At 41.8% G+C, this 27137-nt stretch overlaps 1 protein-coding gene across 1 annotated transcript in view; it reads left to right on the top strand.

The window, feature by feature from the left end:
* The window catches only part of IntS10 (integrator complex subunit 10), a 54567-nt gene extending 36361 nt beyond the window's left edge, over positions 1–18206 (top strand). Inside the window, exon 14 of the mRNA XM_071592033.1 lies at positions 18021–18206. Coding sequence (XP_071448134.1) covers positions 18021–18060 — 40 coding nt within the window. The 3' untranslated portion in view covers positions 18061–18206. The remainder of the gene's footprint in view (positions 1–18020) is intronic.
* The last annotated feature ends 8931 nt before the right edge of the window (positions 18207–27137 follow it).

The following is a 27137-nucleotide window of genomic DNA, read 5'->3' as shown; positions in this document are numbered from 1 at the left end:
TTTTTTTTACTTTGGCATTCCTTGCGCGCTTTCATTCGCGTGTGCCGCATTGTTACGGAACAATTTCGCGGTCTGAGGAAGTCTAGCCAAGACTCGCATTCGCCGTCGTTTCGCTTGGGGTCGCGTGTGCTTCCTTGGCTCGAGGAGACGTCAGATACTTACTTCCGCCTCCTTAGCTCAGATGAATCTATTCAATGCGAAGGCGAGCGTGATTAGAATGCTTGATTATAGACATGTTTTCCCTCTTCCAATCCCGACTCCCGCCCGGAACACGGGAACATGTGTTTAACTTACGACTTGCGGGCTACGAGGCGTGGATTCAAGATATTAACCGCGTGTAGAGTGTACGTATGCCGATCCGAAATCATGGCAGCTCTATTCCCCTTGGACCGAGGCCCGAAACTCCTTAATTTAAAGGAACAAGACTGCAGTTCTTCAATCTATAAGTTTTCGAAATGCCGTGCATAATTTAAATAAATCATAGTTGCTCGATAACATTGCAATACATGGACCGTATTCCCGGAAAAATGTTATTTGGGTGAATGTGTGATTGTTTTAATTGTTTTGAGTTCTGTTCCACCGCTGGTTCTTGCCAAGCGATAAGTGGTTGTCATCGGCGTTGTTTCTTTCGGTGTCGGTACACAGTCGGATATATTTATGACAACCGTTTGGGCAAAGTTTAATTACTCCGACTTGTGTAGGTGTTGGATAAGTTTCGAAACAGCTCCTGTTGATTTACGAATGAGAAATTTACGTAGGTAGCGACAATTTGTTTTCATAACCCGGAAATAGAGCGGGCAAGTGTAACGATGAGACTGTCGAAATTCGCCACTCAACACTAATTGTAAGTTTCACTTACCCTTAAAATCACATGTCCTACCACACCCTTAGGTTATGCACAATCTTCGTGAATCACCCTGTATATACAGTTACCAAATGACCTAGGTTTTCGTGAAAATCACGATATGATAGCCGTGTGAAATAAAGCGAACAAATGAATTTGCGGGGTTTATTTAAAACATCAACTTTATGAATTACTATTTTAGGCTACACTAACAAAAACAATTGGGAGCGCTTTCGTGTAGTTGTGGTTTTCATTTTGCTGAATGAAGTATGACATCATAGAAATGATTCACATTGAATGATGCTTTTCAATTTATAATCATGAATTGAATATGTTAGGATCATAATCTGGATATGACATATTATACTATGGATTAAATGTGACCATTTGAAATTTCTCATAGATAATTTAGATAGATATAATAGTACCCTACAAACCAACGCTAGGGTGTATGGCAGGGGGTGAATACACACCAGACTTCTTTTAACCCGAATATTTTTAACGCTACCGCGGTCGGGCAATGTTATTCTGATCCCTTATCGTTCGTGAAAAAAATTATATTTTAAATGTATCTGTTCTACACTTGATCTCTTTAGTTTTATTGACATGATCTTTCCTACCGTTGAACGATGGGGGTAATAATGCATTTTCAACATCACTGCTTAAGAGACCTCCTTCCAATTAATGCAAGAGTAATTTAATCTGTAATTTAACCTTCTCTCCATGAGAGTGATTCCCAGGCTAGCTGCTCTAATATTTTGGTTACGCTATTAAGTTTATCTTAAGAACATTTTACAAATCCAGTTCCTCTGCGCTGCACCCAATCCAATTCGGCAATTAATCCAACTTCATGAGGATCCCATTTATACTAGCAGCATACTACCTTGATCAAAAATTTCCCGGAATTTATTCAGAAAATTAAAAATACAAGTTTATTCATCTAAATCTATATTGTCCCCTTCAAAGTAATCCCCATCGACTGCAACACACTTATGCCAGCGCTTGATCCAATCCTCGAAACATTTTTTATATTCGGTTTTCGGTATGTCCATCAGTGCTTCCTGCGATTTTTCCATTACTTCCTCTCGGCTGCTAAAACGCGTTCCCCGTAATGGTTTTTTAACTCGATTGAACAGAAAGAAGTCACAGGGAGCCAAATCAGGTGAATTCGGTGGCTGTTGGATGGTATTTGTTGCATTTTTCGTCAAAAAATTACGAATAATGATAGCACTGTGCGACGGTGCGTTATCATGGTGCAAAATCCACGAGTTTTCTGCCCACATTTCTGGTCTCTTTCGGCGAATTGCTTCACGCAAACGTCTCATAACGCCCAAATAATACTCTTTGTTTACTGTCTGGCCTTCTGGCAAAAATTCATGATGCACTACACCGTTGTAATCCATGAAAACCGTCAGCATTGCCTTCTTTTTTGACTGAAAACGACGTGGTTTTTTTGGTCTCGGCTCATTTGGTGAACGCCATTCACTTGCCTGATGTCTGGATTGCGTGTCGTACTCATAAACCCACGTCTCGTCTCCAGTAATGATCCTTTTGATGAATGTGGGATCGGATTCAGCCTCGCAAATCATGTCTTTTGCGACGTCAACACGGTCTCTTTTTTGCATGAAATTGAGGTCTTTTGGCACCAACTTTGCTGCTACACGACGGAAACCCAAATCATTAACCACAATGTCTTGGGCGGATCCATAGGCAATGTTCAAGTCCTCCGCTATTTCTCTGATGGTTAATTTGCGGTTATTGACCAACATTTCTTTTACTTTATCAATTTTTTCACCGACTTTCGATGTCGATGGTCTGCCACTGCGTTCATCATCTTCGATTGACTCACGACCACTTCTGAACCGCTCGTGCCACTGGTAAACGACCGTTTTTTTTAGAGAATCGTTGCCGAAACACTTTTCCAACATTTCCAACGTCCGTGCGCCACTAAATCCGTTTTTTACGCAAAATTTAATACAAGTTCGTTGTTGCAAATTTAAATCCATTTCTGCAATTGTAAAAAATCGCCAACACACACAGAGATAGATGTACTCTTGGCTACGTAACTTTTGCAAATGTCAAGTTATGACACTAAGATTTAAAGGGAATATCAACAACAGATGTACCAATTTAACAAAAAAAACAGAACTCAAATCGGAACGATGGGAGCGCCACACGGTGGTTATTCCGGGAACTGTTTGATCAAGGTAGTATTCTAAATGAGGCCTAACCTTAATTTGGTATCCTAGCGGTTACCAAATTTTCTAAATTGAACTATGTCAGTCAAAACCCTTCCTTAGATTTCCTTCGTTCATTTCTTTTATCCTTTGACTTCGTTCGGTTATTTTATTTCTTTTAAATACCTGTGAAGAACATCTTTGTGAAGTGAAGAACATCTTTGTACGGTGAAGAACATCTTTCTACGAGGCTTAAACGGAATTCCTTTTTGAAATCAGAATCTGTCGTTAATTTTCTTTGAAACAAAAAACTACGAATCCTGGCCGACGCACACCGCGTGATGAATATGTTTTTGTTGACTTAAGAAAGGCGAACTCGAGCTTCTTTTTTTTCCACCCCTCCATTGGAATTGGCCTCCTCGAAATATCAATAGCTGCTTCCTCAGCATCTCGGGAGAGTTTCACAATACATAATGCGCTCCATTGCACAATTTAAGTCTTTATGCAAATATCTCTGATGAATAGGTAAACTAACATTGGCTCATGTCCCAACTATAGCGTGCTATTTCAGAAGGAATGACCTTCCCCGAGACATAACTGTCTAATTGAAAACTTTCACCCGTTCCTATTGGTTAATTATTACAATAATGAAGGTGTCTTCGCGCTTCTGTCGACCACGAGTGAATATGTTACTTGACCTGTTACTTCATGCCGTCAAAAGGAACATTCGCTTTTGTCCAGGGCCAAAAAGATTCGTGGTCCAATCGCACTATTTTCAGCATTATTTGGTGGCGGTTGACAACGCTCCAATGTCTCTGGTGTTGAGAAAATTGGAAGGGAACCTACTTCATTCTTGCACCATGCGAAACTTGACGAATGGCAAGTTGTAAAAAATGTATTAAGTATTTTGAATGTCCGCCTTACACTTATCCAACATTAATTGTTGGTTGTCCATTATCACCGGTGCTGTTCAATGTATATGTGGAGGAAATAGTTAAAGAGGCATGGGCAGAACTGGAGATAGGAATGAAAGTCGGAGGGGAATTCGTAAAATCAGTTTGGTTTGCTAATGACCAAGCTTTAGTTTGTCATTCAGCCAAGGGGTTGCAAATATCGGTGAGGGAATTGGAAATTCAGTGCGTTTGATGAGAATCAATGTTAATAAAACAGAGGTAATGCAATTTTCCAGAAAGAGAGATGCCAAGCTAAACATTTAACTAGAAGAGGTAAATCAGTTTACGAATCTCGGAAGTGTTTTGGATCAACACGGTCAACGTAGTAGGGGCGTAAGGAGAAGAATTGCATTAGGCAAAGAGGCTTTCACAAGGAGGAGGGAGCAGGATGACAGGGACGTTGAGTAAGGATATTAAGAAAGGACTCGTAAAAACTTTGATATGGAGCGTAGCTATGTACGGCGCGGTAACGTGATCAGTGAAGTCGGAGGATAGACGTAGACTGGAGGCTTTTGAAATGTGGGTGTGGGGAAGAATGGAGAAGGTGAAATGGACAGAGAAGAAAACAAATGAGGCAGTGCTAGCTATGGTGGGCGAGGAGAGGGGTTTGTTGGGTGAAATCCTATGGAGGCAGGAAAAATGGATGAGGGGCGTATTGACCGGCAGTGGGATGTTGAAGACTGTAATATAGGGGAGAATGTTAGGCAAACGAGGAAAAGGAAGGAGCAGGATAGGGAAGTTGGACGGGATGAAGGGAGGAAGGAAGTACTCAGAGATGAGGAGGGACCTGATGTAGAGTACGCTGCTGGATTTTGTGTTTTTTAGAGGTAATAAAATATTTATTTGATAGTTGTATCCATCCAAATACCTACCGGTAGATTACCTAAAAAAATATTTGTCTTGTCTATCGTAAAATAATATCACGATAATTGTTGGCCTTCGCTGAAGAATCTCAGTGAATACAGAATGTTAGTAATTCCATTCTTGAGATGCCTCTGTGGTCCAGGCGAAAACTGCTAAACAAACCTCTTCTTCTTCCATGCAATTATTATGAGCCCAGAAGTTTCTCGGCGATTTTTGGTTCCTTAATGGATTTTGGACGGCCGACATTTCTGCGACCGCTGCCAGCCGCAATTACCCATGGAAACAATACTCTCGCTCGAGATGACGCGCTCGAATATATGCGGTGGTTTGACCTAGAATAGTGATGAGGGGGCATCATAAATGGAGAATTTTCGCTTGAAATAGTTCTCCAATGATCTAATCAGGCACTTATCCGGACCACGTATCTTGGGGAGGACCCACCGTGTGAATGAGAGGGAGAAAGTTAGGGTCAGAAAGCTTTCCGGAAGTCTCTCTCTCTCAAAAGCGAAGTCGAACTGTTCCTCGAACTCAAGAGCTGCGTGCGAGACGGATTCTATGCTTTACCACCTTACCATCTTGGAAGGAGACCTTGTCCTAGTCACGTCCCCTGTGAAAGCCTCCGATGAAAGTGCGAGTCCCGCTTCGTTGATCCTCCGTGCTGAAGTTGATGCTTCGCCGTCGAAAATATTGAATGTTGAAGTTTCCGCGGTTTCTTCTGCCTCTCTCTCAAATCCAGAAGAACGGTTTCATTGGTAACATCACAATGGCGATATCTTGGGAACATTGGCTTTTCAAAGTTGTTTCTATAATCATTGTTTATGAGTATATTTTATTTAAAATGTACATTTAATTGTTGATATGTGTAATGGTGCGGAAATCGGGCGGTTATAATGAATTCTACGATTAAGAGAACTCTACAATCATTTTTAAAAGTTATTTTCGCCCGAGTTGCGTCTCATTGTGGAAGATCAATGTATAAAGCTCATTGAGTTGACGTCCATTCCGAAGTCCTAGCACTGCAAGGTCGTTTTCGTCGATTTAGCCCGCGTGATTCGTGTTTTAATGTCGTTACAGTGGGTGAAGACTCGATCGGGATTAGGTAACGGCGCGGTTTAAAATTTATGCGCGACTGGTTGACGCATCAGGTTCGTGGCTTTGTTGGATTTGCGCCAGGCAAAATGCACTTCCCCCGCTGATTCAAAAATTACCTTGATTGTTGCTAAAGCCGTTCTTAAAAGCTTGAAAATTTAAGGTTGACTTTCATGCATCAACATTGAGTCGAAGATTTCTTTTTTTAGTTGGATTGAAAACATAAGTTGTGATCTTCTTCCAAGTCCAATTCGTACTTTAAATTGGACGCAAAAACTCTGCGTCGGTGATAATTACTTTATTTATTTATTATTTATTTGAGAATTACGTTGCAATTAGGCGATTTTCCTGGTGGCAACGGTCAAGTTTGGTCATTTCTCACTCTTACAACGACAAATACATCCATACACGCACTATAAAAACAGATAGGAGACAAACTATTTTTACACACAAGGACACTTCCACATCACTTACAAACAATATTTTAATAGCTACAATGAAGTTTATCACACAGTAGCTGCTTTACATTTATACTTAAAACTTCTAAAATTGGATGGAAAGGGCTCAAACAAACCTCCAGGCAGCTGGTTCCAATCAATAATAGTTCTATTTAAAAATGAGTATTTTTTTTATTTGTTTTTTGCGTCCTTATATGAAACTATGGTCGTTTTTTCCCTTAAAGTTAGGCTTTTCTATCCCTTGCCATAAATCTTCCCACGCTTCGTCCTTTTTAACAATTCTATACATCGCGCCTAACCTACTCCTTTTTCTTCTATTTTTCATTCTCTCCCATTTCATTATAACTAACATTTCTGTGACGCTGTTCTCTTGTACCTTCCGCGAGCATATCTTGTTGCCTTTCTTTGAACTTTTATTATATTTTTAATACGTCCCACCTCATATGGATCCCATTCTATGGACGACTATTTCTAGGATAGGGATAACGAGTACATTATATGCTTTTTCTTTTGTGGCTACGCTTCTTCCTTTTAAATTTCTCATTACCGAAATACAATACTTTAAATGCCTTCCGTGTCACATTATCTACTTTGACTTCCCACCCAAGTTAAGTAAATGCCTAAATATTTGCATTGACTGCTGCATGGGATTCTTTCTCCAAAGAGGGTGTAAATTTCCTTTTCTGCATTCTTTTTATTTGAAAAATGTATATGCTTGCTCATACTTACTATATACTAATGCCCATGTTATTATTTGTAACCTAGTCACCAAGGCGATCGATGTCATTTTGTAATATTACGCGGTCATTTGCATGCTCTATCCGTTTATATATAATGCAGTCATCAGCAAAGAGTTTTATTTGGGAATGTAAATTGTTTGGTAGATCGTTTACGTAGATTAGGAAGAGTAATGGCCCTAGAACACTGCCCAGTGGAACGCCTGCTTAAACGCTCGCCTTGTTTGAAAATGTATCCCCTAATTTTACTTTTTGAGTTCTGCCTCTAAGAAAATTTTTTATCCATTCTTTGGCCCTCAAATCCAATGGTAACGAATCCAACTTTAACAATTATTTATCGTGAGGCACTCGGTCGAAAGCTGCCGAAAAATCAACGATTACTGCATCTATACTATTAATGATATGGGTGACTTAAACATTAATAGATTACAAATAGTTGCAGATTTATGTTGGATTGCGAAACGTTAATGGGCATTTGGAAGTACGAGAGTGAGTTGTTCCGACGACTGTTGAGACTGAACGTCCTTCAGCTTCGTGATGAGATATGTTCGTCCCTTGCTACGCGGATGGAACGTAGGATAAGCTTCCAATTTTGAATGCTCTCCATCTGACCATTGTCACCCTAATGATATTTAACAAGTGATGATGCTTTTTCCCCTAGACATTGATTTATTACACGACCGGCTTAGATGTACTACATAATCTTCAGGTACGAACTTCAAGTCAAGTTCCGTGTTACACCGAGCAGAAAGTGTAAAGCAGGGAGTGTAATCGAAGTGTGGTGGTAGGAAGGGGGAACGTGGCTGAAGCGGAATTAGGGCAAATGAGGGAAGTTTTAGCGGATGTGAGCGAAATACAATGTAAAAAAACAATTGAACGACATTTTTTTGTTGTTGTTTGAAAAAGTTGTTGCGTGAACCCGTTTCCGTCCGTGAAAGGGCCTTCCTCAGTTAATTCTTCAACCCTTGCTTCTTCAGTCATGATCTTCATTGAGCATCATCAGGTGCCCCTCACCATGACGTGAGCTCTACTTGTTCGTTGCAATCCTTTCGTCTTGAAGGCTTCCCTCTTCTCCCTTAAGTAACGTCCTCTTCTTCACTTGCTCCTCTTTCCATCCATTTCATATTCATCATTCGTCTCCTTTGCCGTCTCCTTCTATTTATTCTTCTTCTTCCCTCGGCTGCTTCTCTCGCCCCATGTCTCACGGCATTGGTAAAGTGCATTCCACGTTTAAATATGTCCCGCGATTCACGATGCTTAAATGCAACGCCGGAGTATTTTGGCGTCCTACATCAAGCGCATGTCGATGCTCACAAACCCTCCACGCCAAGAGATCCACCGACTTTAGGGCAATTATGCCATAGGCTGATAACATTTGTGCGACATGTAAAATATACTTTGGATGGTTTTTCGTCTATATGTGCGCGCCAATAAAAAAGTAAGTCCGACTGAAGGGGTTGGCTGTGGTGTCGCGATGCCTCCCCGAGAGGGAGTTCAAAGTGGAGCGAGGCTCTCGTTTCCACTTCTGCTGGAAGCGGCAAGGACGCAATGCACTTAAAGACTCCTTTCCGTTTATCTCGTTCATGGTTAGCGGAGAACGGCGGAAAACCTTGGCCGCACTAGGAATGGGTGACAGGTAATCAAAAATGATGAAAATTCACAAAACTATTTGCGAAGTCTTGCAATGTTTTCATAAAAATCCTCGCAAGTTTTTACATTTTCGACGTCATCGTGCATTTCATTTTTTACGACATTTTGTGGAAAATGGGCCTTTTTGGTTTGGATCAAATTTTTCCGACAATTGCAATAACATATGACGTAATTCCACCCAAAAAAGCTTCATAATCAAAATTGTCTGAAATACTAAAGTTGAAAACTCTGCCACCGACGGGCGTCGAACCCGGATTATTTGTGTGGGAGGTCAGTAATGGTAATTTTCATATATTTTCTTTATTGTAAACAGTCATGTACTTGGTTTGTATAAAAAGTACCGGGACACAAGATTTATTTCAGATATATCTACAATTCCTCTCAATATTCTTCAAAAGACTTCTTCCTTTGAGCTTCGACACAATTCAGTCGCCAGCGCCTTTTCCACGATTCGAAGGCTCCCTGGCAGGCGGATTCTGGATAAGGGTACTCTTCAGGGTACGTGTGCAAGCTTCTTTGACGGCTTAACTTAGGATCCCATGGTGGTGGTGTCCTTTGATGGAAGGTGGATTTCACTTTCGGGAATAGGAAATAGTCTGCCGGTGCCAAGTCGGAGGGACTGTAAGGGGGTTGGGGAATCGTCACGATGACGTTGCAGGAGGTCTTCCCAAGCATACACTCTCGAATCTGCTCTTGGTCGTCCGTCTGAAGACCTTCGGGAGGACGAGTTTAGCGCAGATACTTCGCATTTGCAAAATTGTCAGTGATATAATGATGGTGTGCACTGTCACTGTCTAATCAATGTCAATAATACGATATCTGCGAACATGTGGACACTTAAACCGACGGTAAGCTGAATTCAGCTATTCACGCACATGGCAGGAAAAATTTGCTTCCGATACTTTTTTTTTTAAACCTTTTATACCTAATTTCGTTTCCTTTAACAAAGGTTTGAAAAATATCTTCGCGGAAGAATTCTCTCTCAGAAAGACTCCCACCGCGAAGACGAAGGAAACCCCTCCTTAGGGGTAGGCTTCAAAGCCGCGACCTCCCGATGCGAAGGCAGGGACCCTCCACCCCTATGGCCGGTACCGATTCCAAATTTGCGTGATTAGGAAAACCCTTATGTCTCTCGGAGCGTTCCGAACCCACGTCACAAGTCCCAGTCGTCCTCACGGAGGCGAACGAGTTCTGCCACTTATCGTATTATGGTGCGAGCGCTACAAGGTCAATTGCACTTACCCGCTTAGGTCACGGTTGACGCTCACGATCTTAGATAAGTCCGGAGATCCACTTAAAACTAAAAGGCATTGTATACGATTGAGATGGATGATAAGAGAGCCTTTGTCATTTCTCCGATGAGGCAATCGAAGGAAGGATAAGGGAGTTGATCGCAAGCATCTTGAGAGCAGTACGAATGATTGCCTCCTCGCAAAAGAATCGTTTGACATTCAAGACTGCGCGTCGACATTCGCGGCGTTCAATCGCGGAGTCTTCCTCGGGATTCCCTACAGCGAGAAGCCAATCCGTAAATCCAAAGCTAACTATGCGAGAACCATGTGTAGCAGTTCGTGAATCGAACTGCGACGAATGTGATTTCTTCCCGGTTTGACGTGTGGAGCGTCAAGTCTCCGGTATATGTATATTTTAGTACACTGCAAGCCATCACTAGGGTGTGTGGCAGAGGGTGAATACACACTAGACTAATTTTGACCCGAATATTGTCACACACACCGCGGTCAGACAAAGTTATTCTGATCTCTTATTGTTCGTGGACAAAATTATCAGTCTTACCCTTAATTTCTCTAATTTTATTTAAATTATCTCCCCTACCGAGGTACGATGGGGGTAATTATAACATATTTTTAATGTCACTGCATAAAAAGACGCCCTTCCCATTAATATGCAAGAGATTGAATCTGTAAATTAGCCTCCGCTCCGTCAGTGTATCTCAGCCTAGCTGCGCTAATATTTTGGATACGCTACTAAGTTTATGTATCATTACAACGTTTTACAAATCTAGCTGCTCTTCTACGCTGTACGCGATCCAATTCGGCAATTAATCCAACTTCGCGAGGATCCCATTTATACTAGCAGGATATAATTCTAAATTAGGTCTAACCCGCACAGATAACATTTCTCTTTGACCTTTTCATCGTATTTACCCAGTACTCCTCTGATAACTCCTAATTTTTTGTTAGCTAGTCCGCATATTCCCCGTATGTGTTCCACCCATAGGGGAGATCGTTAGCGAGGGTAACGCTTCTCGGTATTTATTTAAGTCTAAACATTCCATTTCGGTGTTCCCGATGCAGTTGGCGTTCGAGAGGGCTCTCTTTCCAAAAATTCATCACTACGCACTTTTTTAAGTTTAATTCTAATTGCCAAGTGTCGCACCAGCGTTGTGCGAGCATTAAGGTGATGTTGCTCTGTTCTCAGTACATATATAGTATTCCGTCCACTGTGAATCGAGGTCCATCGTGATGGTGGCAAGCAGAGAAGATATGGAACTATGGAGGAGTGGCTCGTTGTGAATAAAAAGCTGTACAAGATAACATATGGTTATTGTTGATGTAATGTCAACTATATGCTCATAAATGCCAAATTTATTGAAAACAATGAAATTCCTGGTTTTATTGTGACTTTGTCGCCAATAAGCGTTTCCATTTATATGTACGAACCGCGAAATCATTGATAGCGAACTCTTCATTTACCCGACAGTCATTGGGATTTCATATTTCCCCGGAATGAATTTAGAATATAGACGAGAAGACAAAAGTAGAGCTATTTAATTTCCTTTGGCGTTGACATTCGTGCAGATTTTCTCCACGCAACGTATATCTACGCTGTTAGTAACACTGTTTGAAAAATGAATATTGGATATGGCGAACGTTCAGTAACCTGTAAACAATCTGAGCTGTTATGATTACGTTAAGAGCGAGTCTAAACAGTATCAATAGTAGCCAAATAATTTGAAATTCGAGGGTTTCTTTTCGTGGGTCGCTGTGGCCAGTTTTATTTTTGAGAAAAATAGTCACATTTTGAGTTTGGAGTGATATCGAATAGTCATTTCTTAGTTAGCGCGTTATTTTAAGGAAACGTTTTCGCTGCGCACATGCTATCTCGCACTATAATTTTTCATCGTGAAAACGGCATCCGAATAAATTTTTCGATGATCCTCCAGCAAAGAGAAAGAAGAAAGGGAGTCCAGCCGTCATTAGTGGTCAGCAGTTCCAATCTAGAAAGTTTCCAGGAAGGCGGTGGAGGATAGGACGAAGTTTTGGGGGGGGGGGGGGGGGGATTGCGGGGTTGTCCACCTTATGGCGGGTATATTTTAGTATTGAATGTATTCCTATGTTGAGAAAACACCTTACTTTTTTGGTGAATAATCGTGAACATTGTTATTATGGTTAGATAACGTGTTCCGTGAATTTAGGGGTGGAGATTATGAGTTGTATGTTTGTCTATGTGATAGTGGAATTTCCCCTTCTTACTTTTCAATTCTTTATTACCTGTCTTATGATGGTGGAGGCCTGTCGTATAAATGGTTGTGGTTAATTTTTATCCCCTTTCTTCGTATTACAAATGACTAATTTATTAAGTGCATTACCCCTTCTATTAAATTAAGTCTTCCTCCAGCATTTATAGAAATTTGCACGTCATTTGATAATTTTAAATGATAACTTTTCCCTTTTCCCTTCCTCTCCCATGCCCTCCCTTATAACTTCCCTCCTGGTGCTCGCACCCCCTGCCACGCACCTCTTTAATGGATCACGGGGTATTTATTTCGATGTCATGTGCCGATACTACCTGCAGAGACGGATGGTGATTTTATTTTTAATTGAAAGACATTTGAAATATCATTTGACAACCACATTCTTGGCTTGGAATAATTAAAAAAACTTAATTTTGTCGCTAAGTTCCATCAGAAAGTCTGTTTCTTAGTTGCCTTATGTAGTGGAACTAATAATGTATTTAAAGTATCAATATGCGCAATGTAATGTCCCTACATATTCACTACAATCTTTCTGCTGCGGCCTTGAAGCTCTTTAAAGTGCACATCTGCTGTGCGGTCCGTTGATTGGCAGGGCCTCTCTCTGTGCATCGCCGTCGTCGGTGAACAGCGTGGACTCATGTCGCTCCATTTTGCTTCGCCAGGATGAATTCCGAAAGATGGAACTGCCTTAGAGTTTGTGCAATTGGAGCGAACCTCTCTGATCAGTAGCATGGATATCGGCTCGGAAGAAGTTGGTTGGACAAGGTGGAGCATTGAAAAATATTAATTTTTAATTGGAAATAACTCGTTGGGTTCGAAATTTTTAAATAGACGCTTATGATACAGGTACTTGCATAATTGTAGTTGATCGAGTGCGCATTGCCTTTGTTAATATTGCGTGCTCAGAGCGTGATGATGGATGAACAGAGCGCGACCGTTCGAGGCGCTCGAATGCCTTCATTCCCGTTCGTACCACCTTGCTTTTGAACCCCGGTTCAAGGTCTGCCCCCTCTCTCTCTCTCTCTCTCTCTCTCTCATGCTTCTTGGAATGCGACGTATTATCTTACGTGCATGACTCTGCTTCCTCTTTCGCGGTTACCTGGGGCATTTTATTCTCGAAGTCTTTGAGTTTAAATTACGCAGCGGAAACTGCGTTACTACAATTACATCCTCAACTTTTTAAGCTGTTACACCGTCTTAACTTTTACTTTCCTTGATCAACTGGAGTTAATATGTACGGCAATGGTAACAATTTCCCTGTGAAGAAAGTAAATCAAGACGTTTGTAATTGATGCATCGAGTTGGCTTGGTGTGTATCTCTCCGTAAAATTGATCACAAATCATCGTTATATCAATAATTATCAATTCTAAGATGTGTCTAGATATCCAGGATACGACGATAAATTATCTTGAATTAATGAAAAAAACTCCAATAGCCGCTAACATATTGTTTACGGCTATTGGAGTTTTTTTCATTTATTCAATACGAATAGCCGTAAGAACTCAATTCACTCAATAAGAAATTATCTGTTTGCTTACAAATGATCAACCAACCAACTCGGCCATCGACAGCCCTTTAGACAGTCTTCAGAAGGTCATCTGGTTTGAGGATACATCGGATAATGTTAACTGTTAGACTCGACAGGGGACGATGATGACTTATTCTTAAGCTGAGAATTTTACCCTCGACTCATAAGGAAACGGTTTATATGTTTTGATCATTTTACCTGACGAGAAAAATATGTTCATATGCAAAGCAAAAAACTATTCATTCATATGGAAATAATTATTATAAATTGCTTTATGCAATACGAACTAAATTCCTAACCATATCCTCATTTATTGTTATGTATTCATTAATTTCTTGCATAGAAGTAGACATGCCCCTTCTAAAAAGCTTCAAATCCACAGCTGAGGTCAGTTTCGCGTCACTTTCGCCACAGATCAGAAGATGATTAATTTTAATGTCTGGAGATCGTCGTCCTTGGGAGTCCTGAACGATGTTGGAACGACTCAAATAATGGGAGTGAATTTATAGATATTTATATGATAACGAAAATTTTAACTAACCACATTTACACAGTAACAATTACAAAGTGAATTCACCATAATAGTCTTATCGCAATTTCAATAAATATTTGCAGCACATAATCCCGATTGACATTATGAAGAATCTATAGAGAAAAGCAAAGCATTACAACTTAATGTATATATACATGCATGTAAAACTAATGAAACAAAAAAGGGAAGTATTTCACGTTAGTGGCAAGTGGAACTTGGAAGAACCTTGATGAATTATTCATATTTTGAAAAAGTGGTAATGCTTTGCTTTTCGCTATAGATTCTTCATAATGTCAATCGGGATTATTTGCTGCAAATATTTATTGAAATTACGATAAGACTATTAAGGTGAATTCACTTTGTAATTGTTACTTTATAAATGTGGTTAGTTAAAATTTTCGTTACCATATAAATATCTATAAATTCACTCCCATCAATTGAGTATTCAAAAAAAAAAAAAAAATATATATATATATATATATAAATATATATATATATATACTATATATATGTATATACATATACGAGGTCCGTACAATAAGTATCGTGACTGGTTCGCTGTAGCCTCAACGGAGCGGTGGATGGGGGTCCGACCGGTTGGCTCCCCGAGAGGGGTCCCCCACCACTCAGGCGCACTTTAGTTCTGTCGCCTCCGGGCATGCGTTGAGACAGGTGGATTTTTGTCACGTGTGATTGTTTGTGGTGTCGTCGCGCCAGCATTGAGCGCACCGTCGAGCAACGCTACGCTGTGAAGTTTTGCGTTAAACTCAGGAAATCCGCGTCGGAGACCCTTGAACTCATTTAACAGGCTTATGGGAATGATGCCTCAAGCCGCACAAGAGTTGAGTGGCACAAAGAAGACGAAGTCGAAGGCGAACTCCACGTCGGACGCCCGACGACCGCTCGAACCGATGCTCAGGTGGCCAAGTGTAAAACGTTTTGGATTTTGACAGGCGTTTAAACATCGCCCTTATCGGCGAGGGCACCGGCCTTTTAGTCGAAACTGTCCACACCATTGTACCAGAGGATCTTGTGATGAGGAAAGTGCGCGAAGCTGGTACCGAAAGTCTTGAGCGAGCAACGAAAACTGCCGTGGGTGGAAATTTCGCAAGAAATTTTGGGATTGCTTCCAGGAAGATGAAGATTTTCTCGACAACGTTATTACCTCAAAGGATAGATCAAAAGGAGCTCAAAGGATATCGGTTCGACTCCATCGAGGCGGTTCAAGCGGCGACGACAAAGGCTCTCAACAGTATTCCGGAAACCGCCTTCCAGCGGGCTTTTGACGAGTGGCAGACGTGCCGAACTACAGGTGTTTCGATGGAGGTGGAATGTATTTTGAATATAATTAAGTAATTGTAATGATAACTGCGATATTTTTTTAAATACTTTTTGACTCCTAACAAAACACAAAATCCATCATCCTACTCTATATCAGGTCTCTCTTCATCTCTGAGTACTTTCTTCCTCCCTTCATCACGTCCAACATCCCTATCCTGTTCCTTCCCTTTCCTCTTTTGCCCAACATTCTCCCCTCTATTACAGTCTTCAACATCTCGCTGCCGGTCAATACCCCCTTCATCCACTTTTCCTGCCTCCATAGGATTTCTCCCAACAAACTCCTCTCTTCGCCCACCATACCAAGTACTTCCTCGTTTGTATTTATTTATTTAACATACCTCTTCACTATGACGTTTCAATTGCTCAAATTGTGCTCTGCACATAATGAAGAAATTATCAAATATATTAGAACTTATCCAATCGTTGTAACTGTTTAGTCTGCATTCGTGTCTCGAATTTGAGATGATCGTTTATGTCTTCTAAAAATATAAACAAGTTGATCTTGTCAATTGGTTATTTTTTTTTAATCTCCGTTGCGTTTAGTATTGAATCAAATAGCAGTGCTATTCTTGGCACACCTCTTAACTCCCACTATAAGATTGCGGGGGGGGGGGGGGTGCACTTTCTTTCAAAAGTTTCCTTTTCTTGGCCGAAAAGGACACTAGGATATTCGAGAGTTTTTCGGTAAGGAGTGATGGAAACCGAAGTTATGAGTGAGGAGAGGAGGGGGTGTCCATCCCCCCCGTGCCGTCCGCCCTTCCCCTCCCCTCGATTTCTCTTACTTGCTGTGCTCTGGTTCCCCCCGGATCCACTCCGATTTCACTTTTTTCCGGTCGCGAATCCGCCGTTTGTTCAGTAGTAGTAGTTTTGAGGGGAGGCGACCGACAGCTAAGGTCATTTGCGCCATAGGGGATGGATAGGAAAGGATGAAGGGTGGAGAGAAACCCGGCGTCGGCATTAGCCTACTCTTAACGAAAGGCGCCAAGGGGTCCGCAGTTTAACGTCCCATCCGACGGACGGCGTACTCACTCAAAGTGCCCTCCACAAAGCACCTCAAGTAGGGATCGAGATACCTCTGAAAAATATTCAACACCGCCGGGATTTGAACCCGCGCCCTCATGGTGGGAAGCCAGTACGTTAGCCCCCGCACCATCTCGATCCCGCCGTTTGTTCAGATTACGAGGTTAGATTCGCGTATTATTTCGCGTTTAATTATGAATAAATTGAATATTTGGATTCGTTCCGGCAAAGTTCGAACTCTGCTCAGTTTTTTTCTTCGGTTCTTCGTCTGCGTTACCACGGGAGTACGGACATGCTTTCCACGTGACTGGGGGGGGGGGGGGGGAATAATTGTCGCGGCCAATTCGATCGATCGTTGGGACGGCCGACTAATCGCCGCATCCGCCGGCACGGAAATGCCCAACTTAAAAGGCCATTGCCCCTTACGAAATACTTTCCATTACAGCAAGATATTAATCAAAATCCCGACTCTCCATTCTAGATTCTTAACGCGAATTATATGTGTCGTAAATTTTTTTCACGGGTTAGCCTGGACGTGAGGTTTGCTAAGGACTGATGCATTCCTTAAGTGGCGTATGGAAGGAAGGAGTCTTAGAAAAGAGATTGGATGGAACGATGACTAAAATATGCCATCATTGTCCAAAACGCAACGCCTTGTTGAAAGCGGTAATCGAAGCAACTGAATAAATAGAATGACTAAGGAGTCGCATGGAAGTTGAATACTCACACGACGGACGTCACAAGTGGACTTGGAAAAAATATGAATAATTGAACAGATTTGATGGAGTGTTAAACGATGCTAGCAACGGTTTTACTAATTTTACTGGAATCCATTTTTTGATCATAAATATTCTTTTGAGTTTTGCTCACGTGTCTGTGACCCTTCTAAGATAGGATTCAGGATTCGTTAATTCCGAGAAAGACATTCTCTTTTATATCCCAAGTGTAATATGAAATTGTTTAACTAGATGTTGGAACCAACATTCCAGCAACGTTGGAGAATCGGGAAGTGCGGCGTGCATTGGAAGGAGTGATTGTACCACCATTATGTAGTAAAACGCCATTCCTCGTTCGTGGTCACGTACGTGCTTAGAGGCCGAGACTATTCGTGGCGGTAATTAACTTCCTTTTATTGTGTAATCGCATAATATATCTTTTGTTTTTAATGGCTCTCCGCAAACTTCGTAACGTTTCACAATAAACAGCTTAATTAATCGTTGTCCCCGGCTGCATGAACTCAACAATCAACGCACATTTATGGCCCCAAAACACGATAGCCATAACATTTCGACTGTTGAAGGTTTGTTTGATTTTGTTTTTTATTGCACAGCATTAACGCTGGACAAGCGAAGGGCGAGTGGTGCGCCTAGCAGGCAACAGTGCATCTCCCGCACCACACGCTCTGCCACTGCCGAACAAAAGAAGAGGCATGCTGACTTCTGGAATTGTTCCGATCCATGACAACGCCCGTCCTCTTATCGCTGGTGCAACCCAACGACTGGCTACTAGAGGAGGAATTCCCAAGGGACATTTTCGATCAGCCACCATTCAGTCCCGACCTAGCGCCGAGTGACTTGCACCTTTTCCCTGAACTGAAGGAGTGGCTTGGAGGGCAGGCAGCGCTTCCAAACCAACGAGGAGCTTCAAGACAACGTCAAGACTCATTTAAATTCATCGGCGGCAACATTTTATGAAGAGTGTATTGTAAAGCTTGGCCGCAAGTACGGGACATTCCCCAACCTTCAAGGTGGTTATGTCGAAAAGTAACCGTAAGTGTACATACCTTTTAGCAATAAAATATTTTTTTAATGTTCACTTGTCTTTTTTTATGGCCCATCGGAGGTTGAAAAAAACCGCCCTCGTAATAATTGAATAGTGAGCTCACATTCTGGATGATGCCTCTGCACAGTACAAGGAAATACATGGGTAGTTTGAAAGGTTCTCGGAATCGCCGCCAGATGTCAACTTTAGCGAAACGAGTTTCCAGCGTAGTAATAGGTAATCTTTGATGAGTATCTAGGTATCGCGTGAGTGCTCTGGGAAGAGATCTGTGGTGCGGACACCTCTCTGTTGTTGTTCCCTTGCAGTAATTTTTGAAAATGGAAAAAATTGAGATTCGAGCAGTGATTAAATACTTAGCAAAGAAATGTATAAAAGAAAAGGAAATTTAATGCTGATTTTCAGAACATTCTGCGGGAGTCTGCTCCTTCATATTCAACTGTTGCCAAGAGGACAAACGAGTTTAAGTTTGGTCGGGACAGCTTACCAGATGAAGATGATCCGCGTCGTGGTCGGCTAAAATGTACCACCACCCCAGAAGTAATTGCAAAAGTGCATAAAATGGCAATTTAGGGTCACCGACTGAAAGTTCGAGAAACGGCTGAATATGTATGGATGTCATCTGAACGGACATACCACATAACAGTAGAATAGTTTCCAATAACAGCGGAATCGGATATAAGAAAATTAGTTGCTCGATGGGTGCCGGGACTCTTGACTCATAAAAAAAACCATAAACACAGTAATCAACCCGAAGGTCGGTTTAGTAGGTGATGGCAGAGTTCACCCAGTACTAAGGGTACTAAGTACAATACGGCGTGTGAATTTCACACATCAGGGTAGGGGGGCCAGTTCCTTTCCCTGTGCCGGTTATGGTTTCCCGGGAAGATTTGGTACCCGAAAAATCACATAGCTTGGGTGGAGCTGCAGGTGCCCAGAGTGACTCGCCCGGGGATCGAATCCGGGACCCTCCGGTTAGTAGTCCAACGTTCTACCCCCTTGGACTACTCAGGATTGCCATAGAAATTTATCAGAATGGAAATTTTCCAATAATGTTTGACCCGTTTTAAGAGCAACCAACAAGATTTTCTGCGTCGGTTCGTGACCACAGATGCAACTTGGGTCCACCACTATACTCCGGAGATAAAGCAACAGTCAAAGCAGTGGAAACATGTTGATTGACCACCACCAAGAAAAAGAAAGCAAAGGAAATACGATCGATCGGAAAGGTGATGGCTTCAGCTTTCGGGGATTCGAAAGGTGAATGCCACTAGATCATCTTCCGACTGGTCAAACAATTACTAAACAGTTCTACGCTAACCTCCTGGACCAACTGTAGAAAAAGAGACTAGATTTGGCAAAGAGGAAAGTCATATTTCATCAAGACAATGCGCGCCCACGCACAAGTGTCGCTGCAATGGCAAAAATACTTGGTCTAAGATACGAATTGTTGCCACGCCCGCTTAATTCGCATGATTTGGCTCCATCAGATTTCCATCTCTTCCCCAAGGTCAAAATGTTCCTTGGTGGACGAATATTCTCTTCAAACAAAGAACTAACAGCCGAGGTAGACGGGTATATTGCAGGCCTGAAGGAATTTAATTTTGGAGATGGGATCAATACCTTGGAATATCGCTGGACCAAGTGCATGAGTGCACTGGGAGACTGCATTGAAAAATAAAAAAAGTTTCGCTGAGGTGAGTCGTTTCATTTCTATTCCATTGCGAGAACTTTTCAAACCACCCTCGTGGTTCGGCTTCTTTTTCTGAATTCGCGATTTTATGAGACGCTTACGGGATGCAGGATTCAAACGAGATCGTGATTGATTGGCGATTGAATCAAATCTGCGTTCCGACTCTCTCCGTGAGTATTCGTTCCGTGGTCTCTGCCTCTCGTTGAATTTCTTAAATGCCATTCAAGAACCTCGAATGAGCTCATTATTGATTGATTTTCAGACTGTGCTACACTTTGTTAATTTATAAGTACCTACCTGTTAGGACTCCGAATTGATCATAATTCGCTTCCGACAACTTCACTTGTCTTTATTTCCTTTCTAAGTAAGAACAGTAAGAAATTGGATCATAGTATTATGAGTTCGGGACGTTTCACAATCTCAAGCCCATTGCGCAGTCATTCCAATACACCTAAAGTAATTATATATTCTGACACCCATTTTTTTTTACTTTAGAACATTCACCAAAAATGTCTAATTTCAGAAGTAATAGAATAGGAAGTCTCTCATACCCATAGCACTAAACTTGGTATAAACACAATTGATTAATATCTAGCGCATTAATCACATTTTTAGCCATGAAAAGCATCTTTTTATCACTCAAACGGGCATAATATCTCACTAGTCGCAGTGAGTGTGGGTGATAGGGGGATTTCAGAACACTGGCAGTAAAATCATAGTGGAAGATTCCCGTAAGCAATAGATAGGATGTCCATGCATTCGTCTAACACCTTTTCGTGTTGGCACCTCTGATTGAAACGGCTGCGACAGACGCCGCCGACATCAAGCGCGGGCAGCTCCCGCGACGCCAATAGAACTCCTCTCCTTTCAGCGTCATTGGCGAGTCCGCGTGCGAACGAGGCCGATGCACGCCCCCTCCCCCCCTTTCACTTTCGCCCCGCGTTCGAGTGGCTGCCTGGCTGGCGCCTTGACCTTGGCCTCCCCCACCGATGGAGAGCGGAACGAAGGGACACCGAGCCACAACAAACACGCGCTTGCCATAGGCGGGCGGACCCAAGGGTGCCCCACCCCCTTCATATTATTTCAGGTCAAGCACATGAGCTCGGGCAGCGGGAAGTCGCGCTGTGCTTTCTCTGCGTAATGATACTGCATCACCGGATCTTTAGCAAAAGAAATGGAGATAATCTTGGCCAGAAATGAGTTACAATATTCAAATGTCAATCACGCGCACGACCTACATTTACCATTCGAAGATGATCTGAAAATCTCTCGCCTTGATGATGAAAGTGATAATTTACTGTTTTAAAAACGTTTTGTATTCTCAAAACAATAGACTTCAATATTAATTGTAACAATTTGTCAACCTCTCAGAATGACCTCGTTTACGTTTTGTCAAATCTCCAACCCCATAATTGTTTTTTTTATAGTTTTTTAAATGAAAAGAAGTGGTTTGGTGGTGATATCGAGAGAATAGAGCGGATGTGGCAACATTTCAAAGTCACACTACTTCTTTCAGTATTTTGGCATATTTTAGTGCCATGCAAGCCACCGTTAGGATTTGCGTTAGTGGGTGAATACACACCAGACTAATTTTGACTCGAAATACATGTATTGTTCCCCTCATCGCTGTGGAAAAATATAATTCTGATCCCTTATCGTTCGCGGGAAAAATGACATCTTAAATCAATCTGTTCTACACTTCATCTCTCTCTCTTTCTAACTTTATTGACATGAAATCTCCTACCGTTGTACGATGGGGGTAATGATACATTTTCATCAGCACTACTAAAGAGACATCATTCCAATTTATGCTAGAGTAATTTAATGTGTAATTTAATTAACTTCGATTTATTCAAAGCCACGCAGCGCCATTTTTGCTTCTAAAAAGGATGCTTACCGATAGTTATTCATCTATTCCACGGAACATGATTCCCCTCACAATATTACATTCGTTTATTTTTAAATTAAGTTTAAGGAATCAATTGAAAATGATTTCTGTTTTACAAGAAAGAATTGAAAAGCTTCCGAGCAGGACAGTATGAGAGTTGGGTACGGTCATTTTCCCATTTTCAATAATCTATAAATTTCGAATTGACTAGTAAGATCTTCAGTTCCTATTCCTGCGCTTATTTTACCTTACCTGCATGTCACCTTTGGTATTTTTGCCATTTCTCGGGTTTGCGGTGATTCTCCGTGCCTCCCACCGCACCCAACAGTTCATGCGGTTCGCCATCATCCTTGGCCGCCATTCCCTCATTCTTCCGCGGCTCTAGCGTGATTCGACCGCACGAATCCAAGTCTTGCCGCTCCCCATCAGGAGCAATTTGAAATCAACATCTCCTCGCATTCCTTATGTATTTTTCTTTGTTTTTTGTTGCCCGTCTTACGTGGTCTGCTCCGAATGGTATGCAGATAGCTGCTACCCGGCCCTGCCTCTCTACCTTGCCCCTTCCTCCTCTCTAAAGTGGGGACAAGAGCACTCACTTCCGCCCAAAGACATTGTTGCTTCTCCCCCCCCCCCCCGCCAGACCATCCTTTTGTTGCAAAAGTTCCAACAGAGTAACTTTGCTGTGCATTATTACGTGTTACTTGTTGGCTTCGATGCCTCCATATTTCTGATTTCGCCGCGACCCCAATGAAAACTCCGCTCCAACTGCTTCCTCCCCTGGGAGCGTGCGTGATCGGGCTCGTGTCATTGGCGGTTTTTCTCATGCAAATCCGTTCGTTTCAAACTCGCTTGCTTCTTGTCCGGATGAACACTATGGAATCGAGCGAAGGTCGCTCGACTCTCTCTTTGAACACTTGCGAAGCAAGGCCGCGTGGAACAACGCATTCTTCCCGAAGACATGTCACCGATAATTTTCGCTCGACTAAGCCCTCGGTTAACAGCGATAATTGCCGTTGGGCACGGTGCGGATGGGTTGCAACGGGACGACCGGAGACGCTGGAAGAGAAAACCAAATAACGAGAGGTCATGTACATTGAATATTTGTAAGATTCCCCCAAAAAACTGAGGGAAATTAAGAAATACCGACCGAGAAACTTATGCGCGATTAAGCGCCAACTTTCTCACAAATGCGTGGAAGGTATTGAAAAAAGTTATCGGTCAGAAGTTGGAATCGAACCTGGATCTCCACTCGCTTCGGTCGAAGCTGTCTAATTATGACTCCAGAGACTTCACTAACTTATCCTGGGCTGGATTAAAGACTTTTTGAACGGTCGGTAACAAAAAGTAGTCGAAGATGGAGTTGGCTCAAATGCAGTAGAAGTTACTTCAGGTGTTCCCCAGGGAAGTGCTATCGGGCCTCTTTTATTCCTACTTTACGTTAACGACATTGACTCCGAAGCCACTAGTGAGATTCGTTTATTTGCCGACTATGCAGTGATTTACCGTTATATCCGTGATCCTAAGGACACAGCAGCTTTGTCAAATGACCTTAATGCGAAAAAATACTAGTGCGGCACTCGGCAATTAGAATTAAATTTAAAAAAGTACGTAGTGATAACTTTTTGGAAAAAGAGAAATTCCCACCCTAACGCCTACTGCATCGGGAATATCGAAATAGAAAGTGTACACTCCATTAAATACCTAGGCTTTACCCTCGCTCACGATCTCTCCTGGGTGAAACACACGGGGAATATGTGGACAAGCAAACAAAAAATTAGGATTTATTAGAAGAGCACAGGGTAAATGTGATGAAAAGGTGAAAGAGAAATGTTATCCCTCGCTGGTTAGGCATCATTTACAATGTGCTTCAAGTATATGGGATCCTTGATGGGATAGGCTGGGAATCACTCACGGAGCGAAGGTTAAATTACAGATTGAAGCTCTTGCATAAGTTGGAAGGAGGTCTCTTTAGCAGTGATACTGAAAATGCATTATTACCCCCCATCGTACTACTGCATGAGAGACCATGTCAGTAAAATAAGAGAGATTTAGTGCAGAACAGATAGATTTAAGATGTCATTTTTCCCACGAACATTATAATCCCTTATGATCAGAATAATGTTATCCGAACGCGGCAGGAGTAAAAATATTCGGGTCAAAATTAGTGTGGTGTGTATTCACTCCCTGCCACACACCCTTGCGGTGGCTTGCAGGGTACTGTATGATGTAATTCAAAAATGGTTCATGCTTTATAGGTTAATACATACCGGAAGAGAAAATACTTTGTTCTTCACATATATTTCATCATTCACGATCCAGGTAAGGACTTACAAAGTCATCGTAAGGCCAAACTTCGTAAGTCGAAACCAAGGTAGTGCATGATACAATATATGTGGAAGAACAAATTATTTTCTTTCCTGATATGAATCGCTTCCACAAAGTGATGCCTCAAACCATTCTATTCAAGATAATACTTAATAGGTTCATGGTCGCAGTAGACATTGGGTTTAATCACATGCACGGATTTTTTCGTGAGCATGGATGTGTTATCGTAATGGTTAGACTGGTCGGCCACTAGTAGAGAACACAGGTTGAAATCCGAGTCATACTGAGCACACTCAGCTTCACCAAAACCACGGTCTTCCTACCGAAGTGCCTCAGCGGAAGGGATCGGTCCTCTACCCTGATGTGAGATACATATATCAGGTGAGCTCGGTAGCATCACCTCTTATTCGTATTTTGGGGCCGATCTCTTTCTGCTTTAGAGAATACCCTCTCATTATGTGTCAGTCACCTTATCGCCTTTGTGTTAGCATCTATAATGTGGTTTATCTCATAGGCTCTCGCTGTCACCTTCATGCAATTAAGCAAAATTTTCCCTGGATTTTATAAAAAAAACATAAAGCTTCATATTTCACGTGATATACGAGGGTGGGCCCATAAGTACGCGATATGACCTAGAGATAGCGGTAGTTGTTTCAAAAATATCACTGTATTAGAAAGTACGCAAGCTATAAAGCATATGTTTCAAGTTTGAAGACGAACGTGGTTTAGTATTTGTTTGGCTACCATCAATAGTAGTGAATTTGTGAAAAAGGATAAAATTGGTCATCGTTATGTGATACAATACTTTTAGAGACCATAAGAGCTGTCAAGACGAGCATTGCATTGGCCGAATAAATGAGGTGACGAATCTAGAAACGGTGAAGAAAATCTACGAAGTAATACTGGATGATCGTTGACTGAAAGTGCACGAGCTATCAGACATAGTAGGATTTTCAAAAAGTGCGGTACATCGCATATTTACTAAATATTTGGACAAGAGAAAGCGGTGTGCAAGATGGATGCCACGTTTGGTCACACTCGAACAAAACCAGTATCGTGAAGATGTTTCAATTGAGTGTCTAGCAAAGTTTCACGGCAACAAAACATAATGTTTGCACCGTTTCATAACCATGGATTAAACATGGGTCCATTAGTTCACACCCGAGACAAAAGAATAATCAAAACAATTATTCAATTGGGAGAACTGGCTCCAAAGATTTGCGAAGACCGTTTCATCTGCAGGCAAGGTGATGGCTTCGGCATTTTGGGATGCGCGTGGGATAGTTTTCGTTGGCTTTCTTTAAAAAGGAAAAACTATCAGCGGCGAGTATTATGCGAACTTATTGCAACGTTTGAGCTGAGAAATTAAGCAAAATAGGCCGCATTAGGCTAAGAAAAACGTGCTGTTTCATCAAGACAATCCACCAGCTCGCAAATCCGTTGTTGCAATGGCCAAAATTCATGAATTTAAGTTTGAATTTCTACCTCATGCACCCTATTCGCCAGATTTAGCCCCCTTTGATAATTTTCCTTTTGCAAACTTGAAAAAACGGCTCGGCGGTCAAAGATTCTCCAACTGTGAAGAAGTGATGTTGGCGGTTGATGGCTATTTTGAGGAGCAAGACAGTTCTTATTATAAAAAGGGTATCAAACTTATTGAACATCGCTGGGAAAAATGAGCTTATGTTGAAAAATAAATACATTTTTTCTCATTTTTTTATTCTTTGTTGGGTCGGGTACTTCTGGGACTACTTTCGTAAACGTATACTATTTTTTCGAGCGTGGACTATTTATACGGTGATTTAATATAATAAAAAACGGCATTGCAGATTTAACGTCACCGCCCCGTAGGATCTCTTGGCTCTTAATGCCATGGAATGAGGTCACTAATCGAGATTAAAACAGAATGCCATCAGGGCGTATTTGCCTGTTGCGTAGATTTCGAAAAAGCTTAGGATAGATTGAATTGGGAAAAACTAATGAGCACAAATATTGCAGAAAATAGGAATAGATTGGATGGACAGGAGGCTAATCCGTAACCTGTACATGTCTCAGACTGCTCAGGTTCGAGTGGGGAACGGAGAGTCCGGATGGGCACTGTTAAGAAGAAGCGTTAGGCAGGGTTGCCCATTATCACCGTATATGTGGAGGAAATAATTAAGGAAACATCGGAAGAACTGGAGGAAGGAATGAAAGTGGGCGGGGAATTCGAAAAATCAGTTAGTTTGGCTGATGACGAAGCTCTAATTTGTCAGTCAGCCATTGGATTGCAAACATTGCTGAGTGAATTGGAAATTCAGTGCGACAGATATGGGATGGGAATCAATATTAATAAAACAAAGGTTATGCGATTTTCCAGAAAGAAAAAGGCTAAGCTAAAAATTAAAATAGGAGGGCAAAAATTAGAGCTGGTAGAACAGTTTACGTATCTCGGTAGTGTTTTGGACTAACACGGTCAAAGTAGTAAGGACGTAAGGAGGAGAATTGCGCTAGGCAAAGAGGCTTTCACAAGGAGGAGGGAGTTAATGACGAGGACGTTGAGCAAGGATGTTAAGAAAAGAGTCATAAAAACTTTTATATGGAGCGTAGCTATGTACGGCGCGGAAACGTGGTCACTGAAGCAGGATGATAGAAGTAGATTGGAGGATTTTGAAATGTGGGTTTGGCGGAGAATGGAGAAGGTGAAATGGACAGAGAAGAAAACAAATGAGGAAGTACTTGGTGTGGTGGGCAAAGAGAGGGGTTTGTTATGAGATATCACT

The sequence above is a fragment of the Hetaerina americana genome, unplaced genomic scaffold (assembly GCF_022747635.1).
Source record: "Hetaerina americana unplaced genomic scaffold, ioHetAmer1.1.p SCAF_5, whole genome shotgun sequence".
Taxonomy (NCBI): domain Eukaryota; kingdom Metazoa; phylum Arthropoda; class Insecta; order Odonata; family Calopterygidae; genus Hetaerina; species Hetaerina americana.
This window is presented reverse-complemented; position numbering and strand designations above follow the sequence as displayed.